Here is a 14,390-nt window from a genome sequence, read left to right on the forward strand (position 1 = left end):
CTGGTTTGAGCCAGGTTTCGCTAAGACCAATGACGTTAAGATTGTTGTCTCTAATGACCTCATTAACTAATAACGTTTTGGGAGACAATGATCTTGTTTAAAAAGCCCATATTATAGGTATTGGGCTGTTTTGTTGAAATGATCCGTAGTAGCAATATTAATAATGTTGCCTTTATTATGCATAGTGCACTTTAAATAGTTTCGACCATATCTAGGAATTGGTATAACGGGAATTTTCAGATTGTTTGCTTGGTGCTACGATAAACTGAACGCATAATAATTTGCCACCTCAGTAGAATGCATGTCTACCTCTGACAGTCACAACAGAAAAAACATTATGTGAATTGTGTATTATTCAAAGATAATTGCTGTGTGTCCAGGGATTATCCAGCCTGGCGCTGTAAAAATAACAACCATAGAACTTACAGTAATAACACTGACAGCTCAGTCGACATAATTTCCCGTAAAAAAAAACAATGGTCGATTTTTTTCAATTTACAGTAATATACTGTAAAAATACATCGCAAATTTGTCAGTAAAATGTATTGTAAATTTTATAGTGTACAATTTAAAAGTTAAAGTACCAATGATAGTCACACACACACTAGGTGTGGTGAAATGTGTCCTCTGCATTTGACCCATCACCCTTGATCACCCCCTGGGAGGTGAGGGGAGCAGTGGGCAGCAGCAGTGGGCAGCAGCAGTGGGCAGCAGCAGTGGGCAGCAGCGGTGGCCGCGCCCGGGAATCATTTTGGTGATTTAGCCCCCAATTCCAAGCCTTGATGCTTACTGCCAAGCAGGGAGGTAATGGCTTTGGTATGACTTTGAATTTAAATGAATTTGATGGATAACTTGCTCTAAAACAATAAGTCAAGCAGAAATGTATGTATTTTAACAAAATAAAATGTTTGGAAAGTATGATAATATATGTTTTTGCTATATTGGATAATATTAAAGATAAAGTACTTTATTTCCAAGCCCTTGTGGGCCACATAAAATGATGTGAAGAGACATAAACAGGGAGATTGCACACATAAAAATTGTAAAAGAAATGAAGAAGCCTTTTGGATCAAAGGTGAAACGTCAAGAAGAAACGTAGTGCCTCAACTCAACCTGGGTGGCTAACTTTGTATTAACGTCCTCAGCTTTGTAAATGGGCTATTTAAATGTACACAAATAAAGTTTGCAAGCATTGAACAGTACACCTATATGTCAGAATACATGACTGATGTTATGTTACAACCACTACAGAGCCTGCGCAGCATGATGTCATCTAGTGACGTCTTTTTCAACCACTGGTGTGCCGTGAGATACAGTCTGGTGTGCCATGGGAGATTATGTAATGTCACCTATTTGGGTTAAAAATATTTTATGCAAACCAGTAATTATAATCTGCAAATAAAGTGCCGTTGTTGAGTGTTGGTGCTGTCTAGAGCTCGGCTGAGTAACCGTGTAATACTCTTCCATATCAGTAGGTGGCAGCAGGTAGCTAATTGCTTTGTAAACGTATCTAATGCTTAAACCAAAAATAAACAAAAGGCGACTGCCCCTGAAAAAGGCATTGAAGCTTAGGGATGGCTATGGAAAACAAAACTAAAACTGAACTGGCTACAAAGCAAACAAATACAGAATGCTGGACGACAGCAAAGACTTACTGTGGAGCAAAGGAGGCGTCCACAAAGTACATCCGAACATGACATGACAATCAACAATGTCCCCACAAAGAAGGATAAAAACAACTTAAATAGTCTTTATTGCTAAAACAAAGCAGGTGCGGGGAATATCGCTCAAAGGAAGACATGAAACTGCTCGGTTTTCCGTCAGTCTTCAGATTCCAGCCGAAATGAAGAAAAAGCAGTTCCTCAATCAGGAGTTGGTTGCCATGGTCTTTCTGGTTTCACTCACTCCTGCTGGAATCGTCAGACGTGTTGGAATCCGGCTCGAAGGACCAAGAAGATGTCAGGTTCAAACACTAATGATATTTATTAAACAAGACAAGAAGCAAAGAATCAAACAGACAGAATTAAATTTGGACTCAATTGAGAGACGCCGTCGACCTGTAACCTCTTACAGTGTCTTAGCACGCTCTGACGAAAAAGGTTTACGTCTCCTCCTTTATTCGGACACTCCCTGTTTACACAACATCATCTGCTTCCAAAGGAATGGAGAGTATGTAAAGTCATTGTTTTCGGTCACATTAACACAAAAGAAAAAGATGCCTCGGGCTTGGGCTGGTCCTGGCTTCAGCCTGGGCAGGTCTTGGATGACAATAGATAACCCCCCTCCCGTCTCCTCCCATCATACACAATGGAATTTTCCAAGCCTTTGCTTGGTGCAACAAAGACAGCCTCTCGTCTGTTTATTGGGAACTCAGAGAACGGAAAGTTTTTTGATCATTTACATACAATTTTTCTGACACACTACACACAGGAAAACAGCAAACAAACTCCAAATAAGTCACAGGGTGATGTGACAGGTGGTGACAGTACACCTACTTTGAGACAAGAGCTATAGTGATGCGTGCTTGGTTATGGTTTGAATTCATATTCAACAATTGCAATTACTTTTTGCTGTCAATGTCAACCACCGAGTTTACACTTTTTATGTTTTCTACTTTCAATGAACAAAAATGTGACTTGGCTCCAAAAAGGTTGAAAAACGCCGATCTAGTGTACGCTGGTGTCAAACAACAACAAAAAAGTGAGTGTATTTCCACAGAAGCGTCAAGGGGGTGTGTTGGAGCTGAAGAAGGACGTGGACACAGCAGAGTCCTTCTTGGTGTACGAGACCAAGTGCCACTGGGAGGACTGCAGCACCGAGTACGACACCCAAGACCAGCTCGTGCATGTGAGTGCTGAGGTGACGTCATCATCATGTCAGAGGTGACGTCATCATCATGGTTGGCAGAGAACTTTGTAACAACAAGACTCCCACTAGTCAAGGCGTGATGGCAGAGGGGCGGAGAGGAAGAGCTGAATGAAGAGATAGAAAGCAGGCTTCTCACCTTCACTTCTGACATAAACAAACTGAGAAATGCTTGAAGCCTGACTTGTAAACATAAACAAACTGAGAAATGCTTGAAGCCTGACTTGTAAACAATCATGTCCGCCCTGCAGCACATCAACAACCACCACATTCATGGGGAGAAAAAGGAATTTGTGTGCCGCTGGGACGATTGTACCAGGGAGCAGAAGCCCTTCAAGGCTCAGTACATGTTGGTGGTCCACATGCGCCGGCACACAGGAGAGAAACCACACAAGTGCACGGTTGGTAACAGATGTCCTGCGTCCCCCACGGGGGGGATTCTCCCCCGGAGGATGGCCACTCATGCTCTTCAAACACCAGTTTGTTGTTTTCATGAGAGCTCTGTTGACCCGACACTTGTTGTGTTTCATCTACTACGGCAGTTTGAGGGCTGCTGCAAAGCTTACTCCCGTCTGGAGAATCTCAAAACCCATCTGCGCTCTCACACTGGGGAGAAACCTTACATGTGCGAGCACGAAGGATGCAGCAAGGCTTTTTCCAACGCCTCAGACCGAGCCAAACACCAAAACCGCACGCATTCAAATGAGGTAAAGGCATTGACTTGTGCTCTTGTGCGTCAGTAAATGAACAATTAAAACCATTTTGAGCTCGAGACCAGGGGCCGTACTTATCAAGCTTCACACTTAAGTCCTGAGAATTTGCGAAATGTAGTCCTACTCTCAAACTTAAGAATAAAAGCTTTTTATCAACGTTCTTAAGTCTAAGAATCACTCCTACTCTCCACGATATTTAAGAGACCTTCAGAGGTGTCTTAAGTGGTTAGGAGTTGCCAGCAGGGGATGGCACTGAGGCGAGAGAGACGTGCGCGAACGTTCAGGGAACGGAACAATGTTTTTTTTGTTTTTTTGATGACGAGCAGCTGATCAAACGGTATCGTTTAGACAGAGCGGATATTATTTTTGTCACAGATTTAATACTTTTCGATTCCATGTTGATTTCTGCATGTGGCTGCAGTGGGCTAGTATATATAGAGCCACCCACACCAGTTTCAAATTAGTTGCCTAATTAATGAATTGGAAAGAAAATGTTATGACAGTAGCGTATGTGTGTGGCCGTGAGGTGAGTGATGTCAGTGAGTGTGTGGGCGAGAAAAGAGAGGGAGCGGTAGCGTGAGTGCCGGCGGGGACTAGTTTGTTTTGTATTATTTTGTAGTTTATTGTCAAAATATACACTCCCATTGTCCACTTAAATATTTCCAAGATATTTCTTTATTCTTAGACAACGGATTCCCTTCCGTGATTGGTCATTTCTATGGACACAGAAATGACGTCACCTAAAATTGCGTTTACGGCACATAGTAATGTCGTAATTCAGCTCTGAGTGTGACACTTAAGATTCAGTCCTACACTTCGCTGAAAGTGTGAGTAAGACGCTTGATAACTAACTTTTAAGTGCAGCTTTCAGCCAAGAATTTATTTACTCTTAAGTCAACTCTTAGCAGACTTCTTAGGAGTAATTCTAAGAAGCTTGATAAGTACGGCCCCAGTTCTTGGCTCTTTGAAGGAGTGTCGGATCTTTCAAAGAGCTGTTCAAAAGACTGGTTCATTGTTAGTTCTTTTTGTATTACTGTCTCTTTTGCTTCTTTGTTTTTATCAAGGAAACAATCACTAGTAGCGGTTATAAGATAAGATAACATTTGCATTGGAATCATAGAAATCCATACAAATATTAGTCTACTGGTGGGAATTATTTTGAAATATTGATTGTAATTTAATTTTTTTCAATGCAAACATTCGATGAGGTGGGGCCATATCCCCGTGCTTTCTTTCTTTAGTTTATTTGGAACATGAACACACTTACAGCAATTTCATATCATTTCACCTTACATCATGTCCGAAAAGGAGGAGGAAGAAGCAAAGCTTATTTAATCCTACCCCTTTCCCACTTGAGAGCGTTTACAAATATATACATTCATTTACTGACTTTTTTTTATATAGTAAAATGACATCCGTGAATGAGCAATACAACAGTTTTGTAATATATAATGAAGTCAGTCATTATTAACATACTGAGAAGAAGAATATCTTATTTTCAATAAGGTTGAAAGTGCTTCTCATAATTCTTCTTTGTACTTTGTAAGCACTATTCATTTGAACAACCTCTTGAACTGGATCATATCAGTACTTTGTTTAACTTCTTTACTTCATCCATTCCATCATTTATTCCACATACTGATATGCTCAAGGTTCTAAGTGTTGCTTTGACAGTGACATCATTGTCTGATTTACAAGTGCACTTTCACAATGCAGGAAAAAAATGCAAAAATGATAAGAATATAATGTATATATTGTGTGTACGTATATAAAAAATATAAAACAATAAAAAGTCAGATATAATAAATGTGAATACAAATTGTAGTACCCTACCTCGGGCCTGATCCACTAAGATCCAAATCCCACACGCTAAACAGCACGTGCAAACTATTACATTGCATTTAGTGGGCGTGTTATTTTTGATCTATTAAAGGCCTACTGAAAGCCACTACTAGCGACCACGCAGTCTGATAGTTTATATATCAATGATGAAATCTTAACATTGCAACACATGCCAATACGGCCGGGTTAACTTATAAAGTGACATTTAAAATTTCCCGGGAAATATCCGGCTGAAACGTCGCGGTATGATGACGTATGCGCGTGACGAAGTCAGAGTAACGGAAGTTATGGTACCCCGTAGAATCCTATACAAAAAGCTCTGTTTTCATTTCATAATTCCACAGTATTCTGGACATCTTTTGCAATTTTTTTAATGAACAATGAAGGCTGCAAAGAAGACAGTTGTAGGTGGGATCAGTGTATTAGCAGCGGACTACAGCAACACAACCAGGAGGACTTTGTTGGAGAGCAGACGCGCTAGCCGCCGACCTCACCTTGACTTCCTACGTCTCCGGGCCGCCAAACGCATCGGGTGAAGTCCTTCGTCCTTCTGCCGATCGCTGGAACGCAGGTGAGCACGGGTGTTGATGAGCAAATGAGGGCTGGCTGGCGTAGGTGGAGAGCTAATGTTTTTAGCATAGCTCTGCGGTCCGGTTGCTAAGTTGCTAAGTTAGCATCAATGGCATCGTTAGCACAGCATTGTTAACCTTCGCCAGCCTGGAAAGCATTAACCGTGTATTTACATGTCCACGGTTTAATAGTATTGTTGATTTTCTATCTATCCTTCCAGTCAGGGGTTTATTTTTTTTGTTTCTATATGCAGTTAAAGCACGATGCTATCACGTTAGCTCGTAGCTAAAGCATTTCGCCGATGTATTGTCGTGGAGATAAAAGGCACTGAATGTCCATTTCGCGTTCTCGACTCTCATTTTCAAGAGGATATAGTATCCCAGGTGGTTTAAAATACAAATCCGTGATCTACAATAGAAAAAGGAGAGTGTGGAATCCAATGAGCCAGCTTGTACCTAAGTTACGGTCAGAGCGAAAAAAGATACGTCCATCACTGCCTCTCAAGTCCTTCACTGTAACGTTCCTCATCTACGAATCTTTCATCCTCGCTCAAATTAATGGGGTAATCATCACTTTCTCGGTCCGAATCTCTCTCGCTCCATTGTAAACAACGGGGAATTGTGAGGAATACTAGCTCCTGTGACGTCACGCTACTTCCGCTACAGGCAAGGCTTTTTTTATCAGCGAGCAAAAGTTGCGAACTTTATCGTCGATTTTCTCTACTAAATCCTTTCAGCAAAAATATGGCAATATCGCGAAATGATCAAGTATGACACATAGAATGGATCTGCTATTCCCGTTTAAATAAAAAAAAATCATTTCAGTAGGCCTTTAAGACTGAATGTACAATTAATAACCGGTGCAGACTGCCTTATTCAAATGAGGTTTTTGTGCTGTACTATGCAGCTTTCGCTCTTTCACTGCACATACATGTTATCATGCTCTTACCTGTGGCGTTTTGCTATGTTTTCAAACATGCAGCAGACATGTACCACTTTTTGTGGGCATTGTAGAAGCAGTCCTTTGGCACATCTACAATGGAAACCACAAAAACTAGAAGAGCTCGGCTCCCGACACGACAGTTTTAACTAAAAACTGTCAATCCTGACGACTGATTGTGATCACAGCTACAGGACAACTTGCTAGCATTCAGCTTCAACTCTGCCTGGCGAGAGGTACAGATTCGCTTAAGTAAGCGAACCAAAGGTGCCGAATAGCTGGGGGCTAAAGAGCTCAATGCTAGCTCAAAGTCGTTGCCTAGCAACCCAAAGCTAAACGACAAACCCTAAAGAGTTGGACATATTTTAAACTCTTCTAACCGCACAAGCGATCAACAAGAAAGGCTGACACAGCTGTGACCGGTACGTGGCACAAGGTACTCCCGACACGACAGTTTTGACTAAAAACTGTAAATCCTGACGACTGATTGTGATCACAGCTACAGGACAACTTGCTAACATTCGACTTCAACTCTGCCTGGAGAGAGGTACAGATTCGCTTAAGTAAGCGAACCAAAGGTGCCGAATAGCTGGAGGCTAACGAGCTCAATGCTAGTCGTTGCCTAGCAACCCAAAGCTAAACGACAAACCCTAAAGAGTTGGACAAATTTTAGTCAGAATCAGAATCAGAATAGTTTTTATTGCCATTGTTTGAGAACGTGTTCGCAAACTAGGAATTTTTCTTGGTGCAAATGCTTCTAACCAGACAAGCGATCAACAGGAAAGGCTGACACATCTGTGACTGGTACGTGGTACAAGGTACGTTAAAAAAACAAAACATCAGCAGAAGCTAACAACACCAACGGCTTCCCTTTGCTGCCGAGCAGCCATGAGCACGACAAGAAGTCGTCATCGGGGCAATACTTCATTACCAGAGGTGGAACCGGACTTAAAAACGTAAGTACAAAACAATATAAATAATACACAACGCAATCTCAACAATCTCCAAGAACAGATGATCATTAAAAAAAGATGTTGCAGATCTCCAAACACAGATGATCAAAGACAGAAAATAATCTCGTATTGATAAAATGGAATTTAGAAAGTTCTAGACAACACCGCCTTGAAAGGAGGTGGAGAAGCTGAAAGAGGAGACTGCAACATTGCACCACCAGTGGAATGGCAAGCAGCAAGACAACAGCAGCAGTGGTGTGGAGAACATTCTAATGGAGATTCAACTGAGCAGCAAGTGGTCAACTTTCTGCAATCAAATTGATGTGGGTTATAAACACCATTGATGCGTGCATCTCACTGAATAGAAGCGGCAACAACACCACGCCAGTCATTGTGACATGGACACGGGGGAAAAAGCTGAAGGCCACAAATGTGTACATGAAGGAGCAGCTCACTAAACGCAATGCTGAAATCACCAAGTAAGCACACGACTCGAGGAAACGAGGGAAAATTCCGGGAACTTGGAGCGCCAACTGTAAAATCTACATAAGGCTGAATGGAGGTCCAGAAGCAAGAGTACTAGTTGTCAAAGACTATCAGAACTCCCAGCAACAACAAGGATAATGGAGTCTGACGGAAAACAAACATTGACAATCGACTACAAAGTTACAACGCTCCAAGGGATTAGCGAACAAGAAGATCTTATCTACACTTATAGACATTCATACTTACTTACTTAGACTTAGTTCCTCCCATTCCTGTTGGAACGTTGGGCGACGAGTCCCCTCCATTTGTTCCGGTCACTGGCGTCCCTTCTTGCTCCATGCCAGCTGACTCCCATCTCTCTCAGGTCTTCCTTGGCTGTTTGTCTCCATGTCTTCTTTGGCCGTCCTCTCTTCCTCTTTCCCCCTTCTGGCACCCAGTCCATTGCCACACTTGCCGGTCTCTCTTTTGGCAGTCGGAGTATGTGTCCAGCCATTCTCCTTCTCATATCAGAGACTATATCAGACAATGGTGCTACCCCTGCCCTTCTCATCACCTCTTCATTGGTGATGTGGTCTCTCCATGAGATCCTCAAGATGTATCTGAGGCACCGTCGGTGGAAGACATCCAGCTTGTTTGTAATGGTTGATGTCTTCATCCATGTCTCACAGGCATAGGTCACTGTAGGGATGACCACTGACATATAGAGGCGCAGCTTGGTGGACGTACTGATAGATTTTGATGACCAGATATTCCGGAGGCGTTGGAAGACTCCTGCAGCTTTTCCGATTCTGGTCTGTACATCCTTTTCTGCGTCTCCAGTGTTTGAGATGTTGCTTCCAAGATACGTGAAGTTCTCAACGTACTCTATGCCTTGTTCGCCTACGGTGAGCAGTGGAACGTTTTGGTCTTGTGCAACGGTCATGGCTTTGGTCTTCTCTTGGCTTATACGTAGGCCGACTTTTTCCCCTTGCTCATGCAGAATGTTAGTCAATTTTTGGAGTGCAGCGTAGGAATGGCTAAGCAGATCCAAGTCGTCCGCAAAGTCCAGATCTGCCAGTCTGCCCTCTCCCCACTTAATGCCGAGGTTTGCTCCGACGACAGACTTCCTCATGACAAAGTCTATGACAATGATGAACAGTAAGGGAGACAAGATGCAACCCTGTTTTACCCCGGTCACAATGTCAAAGTCGTCGGTTGTCCTGTTGGTGGTTTTCACTCGACAGGTGGAGTTATGGTACAGGGCTCTGAGGATGTTGACGTACTTTGATGGTATACCGTATAGCTGGAGGATCTGCCACAGTGATTCATAGAGCAACACAAATGATTGGAGAACAGGAAAGTATGGAACTGAAAACCTTCAGCAGCATAGATCACAATGGTCCGGAATTAGATAAGGATATAGATCCAGATACCATTTTTTTCTTTCACACCAGGAATAATTGTTTTTATTATACAGACGAACAATATGACGGAAACATTAAAATCGACAACAAACAAACAGCAGAAGTTAACATACAAACTTCTGCTGTTTGTTTGTTTTTACTTGTGTGAGGATTATGATTAGTTCTTCATCCAAACAAGAAGATCTAAACATCCCATCAGTCATCGTTTGGAGCAGACGTTGTACATTGTATTATGTTTGTAGTTTGTATTCCTTGTTTAGCATTTTCCAATAGTGCCACAATGTTTAATTAGAGCTGGATCTGCTTATAACTCAGCTTCTAAAAATTGTAGCTCGTCACTTTTGTATTTAAAAATATAATGTCCTGGTCCTGGATCATCATTTGTCCCAAAGTAGTCGTTGTTGTGCCTAATGATGTCAGTCTGGCATGATTAGTAGTATTTTGTTGAAATATTGAACGTTATGATACATCTGTGAAAATAATGCATAGCCGTAATGCTTAAAATGACCAAAAATACCTAAATATTGCATGTCATTATGCGAATGAGCTGGCTCTTGCTAGTGTTTATTTACGGGTTTGAATCCAAAAAAAAAAGAAAAACGTGTTCTAAATTCCAAAAAAAGTGCAGTTCCCCTTCAAGAGAAGCGATCCTGTGCGCACAAGTTTAGTAGATCAGCTTTGCGTGTGCTAACAAGTGTTAATAAGATTTAAAAAGTGAATCCAAATGCTGCTAGATTCTCTGTGACGTGTTCTTTGATTCTGTAGTCCAGTTGCCAGTCAGGAGACGCCGTATCTGCATGTGCATTAAAACAGCTTCCATACAAACGGCTGATAAGTTTGAATCGGTTCTCATCATTCATCCAAAAGAGCCATTCAAAAAACTCAATTTGTTCACTTACGTCGCATTGAGCTCCACAAAACATTAAGGAAACCACACGTATGCTCATCACATCTACTTAACATTTCATAACCAGACACCTTTGTCTGTCTGGACAGAAACCGTACGTGTGCAAGATCACGGGCTGCTCCAAGCGTTACACTGATCCCAGCTCCCTCAGAAAGCACGTGAAGACCGTCCACGGTCCGGAGGCCCACGTCACCAAGAAGCAGCGAAGCGACCTGCCGCCCAGGCCGCCACCCAGGGACGACGGCAATGAGACCGTTAATAGAACTCATGATAAGCTGGTCGACGGCAGCTTGAAGGACCACCGGCATGTCAAATCCATCAAGACAGAAAATGCCGTGGTAAGATGTTCATCATTTGTAATACGGATGGATCGTTTAAGGTCTGGGAGGGAAGGTTTAGGTTGAACATGTCTATGATCATTTGCTTGTGCAGTTTTGATTGATTCTTTATTCTAACCCTTATTCATTTATCTCTTTTTCCTCATGGGCAGACTTTGTTAAGGTGAGCTCGGCTTTGACCAAACTCATTTCAAGCCATCATCTTGTTATCATCTCGGCGGGCAACTCTGTCTTGACTTTTCTCCGTCATATGCAATTTGACTTTACACTAGCACACTGCTTCAAGTATTTGTTGAAGGGAGGACAGCCTCTTTGTAGCCTACCCCTGATTAATATTGAAGGAGCATGTATTCATTAGCCGGATTAGAAGACTAAATATCCATGACAGCCAGCATGTCAGGCTGCAGTTGAAAGATACAGTGCAGAGCCATCACACAAGCTGAACACGATAAAAGCCACTGCAGGATTAATATTCAAACACTGGGAATTGGTTTTGCTGCTCCCTGCAAACAGAGCCAACCATCAAGCTGTGATCAAGACAGCTTTTTAGCGCTGAATATATAAAAGGCTTGGAGGCAGCCGGAGCTCCTCAGAGATGCTGGCCTTTAGAAAAAGGTAACAAAACCGATGACGTTTAACTTAAACGTGAACAAACACTTCATTGCTTAGGTAAAGTATCAGAGGGTATTTTAAAATACAAAAAAAATGCACTTTTGCATACAAATATACGCCTGCTGCCTTAAAGTTGAATGGAAGCATCGCTCAAAGAAAACATGGATGCCTCTCATGATGATTGCTCTGGCTCGGGCTCAAGCCGCCTTTCATCCTGCCCATTTCCTATTCACAGACAGACTAAGACAGGCTGTAATCTGTGAGACATCATCACCTCTTCAGCCCCTTCCTAAGAAAACACTCATTATTTACAATTAAGCTGGGGAGGGATAAAAGACTGATGTCTGTGATGGAGCGCAGCGTTAGCTTGACTGATTAGCTCAGTTATCATTGACCTCAACAATGACTCATCACCACCCTGACTCGCTCCGAGCTCTTCTGTGTGATACTAAGACACTAGTTGACATTATTTTCTCCAATCTCTTAATTGTAGATGCATCAGTCCAGTCCTGGAGGTCAGTCATCATGTAACACCGAACCATCACCACTTGGCAGTGCGACCAACAATGACAGTGGAGTAGAAATGGTAGGGTTAAGCGCTGGAAGCCTGGAGGATCTCAGCACAGTGGTCCTCCTAGAAGAGCCTTTGGGTGATGAGGATACCAATAGAGGAGTTTTAGGAGCTGGTATATGTATCAAGAAGCAGCTCAGCTCTCAACAACATCTGGAGTATCCGCTGAAGGAAGAGATAAGGACTCTGAGGGGCCTCCGTCAGTGGACTGCCAACCATCACCTCCAGCCCACAGCACCAAGCTGCCACCCATACCAGCAGACGGTGAGTAGATATTTCAGTAGTTATTTTGAGTAGATAATATCACCCCTCCAGCAGCTAAGTTCTTCTCCTGGTGTTCTTGTTTCCAGCTTTCCTCCAGCCATGCGAGGGTGGTGTTCCTGTATATTTTAATGGTTCCAGCTTCGGTCTGAGCTCTGGAACAAAAGGTATACTGGGAGGACTGTCGGAGCCCCTCGGTAGCACCTACAGCACCTTGGGCTCACCTAACACCCTTAGTCCAGACCTCACACTTCGAACTGTCAAGCAGCCTCAGCTCTGTCGACTCCTACAACCACATCTCATGGCGCTCCAATCAGGCCAGTCAAAGTGGAGTTGTACTCAGCCTGACCCAAACCCAGCACCACCGCCTCGGTGCAAAATATGCTGCAGCCACTGGAGGTGTATTTCCTACACTTTTGAAACCCAGCGAGAAAATGGCTATACAAGTTTGTTCGTCATCATTTAGAGACTGACAGAAATCCTACTCATCTGGCAATGCAACGGCTACAACCCCTGGGCCTTTCAGCCTCATGATGTCCTGTTGAACTGTCCCGGTCGGGTCAGTGAGCAAGTCCAATGAGTGGCTGTGGAGTCTGTTAACCCGTCACAAATTCACTGTGACAAGAGCCTTGATGTTGCCAGCAAAGAGAATATTCATCTTGCAGCAGAGCAGGAACATGTGACCTGGCAGGGTTCCATGTCTTTAGATGGCGGCTTCAATCACATGCCTCAAACAGACCTGATGCCACGATCCCACCACGGTCCAACTCAACCATTATCATGTCCAAGGAAACCTTCTGCAGTAGTTGTACGGTCAAAGACGGATAATTGTCATGGATACCAATGTAACTTTGTCAGCGTCCAACATGACTGTGTGTCATTGAACATGAACACTTTGAGTCAGCTGGGAGTCAGCAACATTAATGTGCCTGGTCAGTGGAACCCTGACCTACCAGACCCACACTGAACCAGACTGACACTCAACAGAACCCAAATGTTGACTTGCTTCATATTCAAGTCCAATGGACACAAAACCAACCACCAACAGAACCTAAAACATTAGACAGCCACCTTTCATGTCTGCCAGGTATAATGCAGGGCTTCGTAGCAAAGCTCTGTACGACCACGGCCCTATACTCTTACTGGTCCCAACTCAAGATGAGGAGTGCTGAAGTGAGGACCAGGCCCAGACAGACTTTGAGAGCATGCTGGATAGAGAGGACTCCTCCAGCCTCTTGTTGCTCCAGAACTCATCCAAGAGTTTCTCGTAGCTAACGACAACCACCCACTTTGTCCTACCAGGGAAGGGAAAGATGGTGGGGAGCTTTTTAGCAGATCAGTTTCCTGAACCTGATGTGTTAACCTTGTTTGTTTACTGTTTCCTCTGAAGAAAGCATGGCAGTCATTGAACAGTCGCTTTGCGATCCAATGGTTTCTGCCTCAGCAGTCCGCTGTCACCTTGTAACTATTTGACATGCAGGTGTGCTGTAAAATCTGCTTTCTAAGTGCCTGGCTTGTACACAAACCACATTATTACAACTTGTTTGACTTCTACACCAAAATGTACCTGTGCGCCCCTTCCTCAAACCTTCATCACCCTCAGTGTTTTGGTTCTGTGACCGTGATGAGATGCCAACGAGCATAAATGATACAACATGTTTGTATGCAAATGTCATTTTTACATTTCTAAGAAATACAACATTAACAAACATTGCTGGCGTCGTCATTCTAGAGATGCTCCGTTAGCAAAAGACATGACCAAAAGCTTTGGGACACAAATTATATGAATTAAAGATAACTGGTCATTATCATTCTGGTAATTCTATACCTACTTGATTTGCTTGACTAAGAGAAAAATTGACAATCATTAGTAATGTTGTTTGTTTTATAAAAATAAAAATAAATTGTGAACACACAAATTTGAGTGACA

At 42.8% G+C, this 14,390-nt stretch overlaps 1 protein-coding gene across 1 annotated transcript in view; it reads left to right on the forward strand.

The window, feature by feature from the left end:
- LOC133652123 (zinc finger protein GLI2-like) overlaps positions 1-14,095 on the forward strand; it is a 66,608-nt gene extending 52,513 nt beyond the window's left edge. The window contains exons 9-14 of the mRNA XM_062050571.1: positions 2,719-2,847; positions 3,117-3,266; positions 3,408-3,572; positions 10,768-11,016; positions 12,122-12,463; positions 12,550-14,095. Coding sequence (XP_061906555.1) covers positions 2,719-2,847; positions 3,117-3,266; positions 3,408-3,572; positions 10,768-11,016; positions 12,122-12,463; positions 12,550-12,612 — 1,098 coding nt within the window. The 3' untranslated portion in view covers positions 12,613-14,095. The remainder of the gene's footprint in view (positions 1-2,718; positions 2,848-3,116; positions 3,267-3,407; positions 3,573-10,767; positions 11,017-12,121; positions 12,464-12,549) is intronic.
- The last annotated feature ends 295 nt before the right edge of the window (positions 14,096-14,390 follow it).

This window comes from Entelurus aequoreus, linkage group LG01 (assembly GCF_033978785.1).
Source record: "Entelurus aequoreus isolate RoL-2023_Sb linkage group LG01, RoL_Eaeq_v1.1, whole genome shotgun sequence".
Lineage (NCBI taxonomy): Eukaryota > Metazoa > Chordata > Actinopteri > Syngnathiformes > Syngnathidae > Entelurus > Entelurus aequoreus.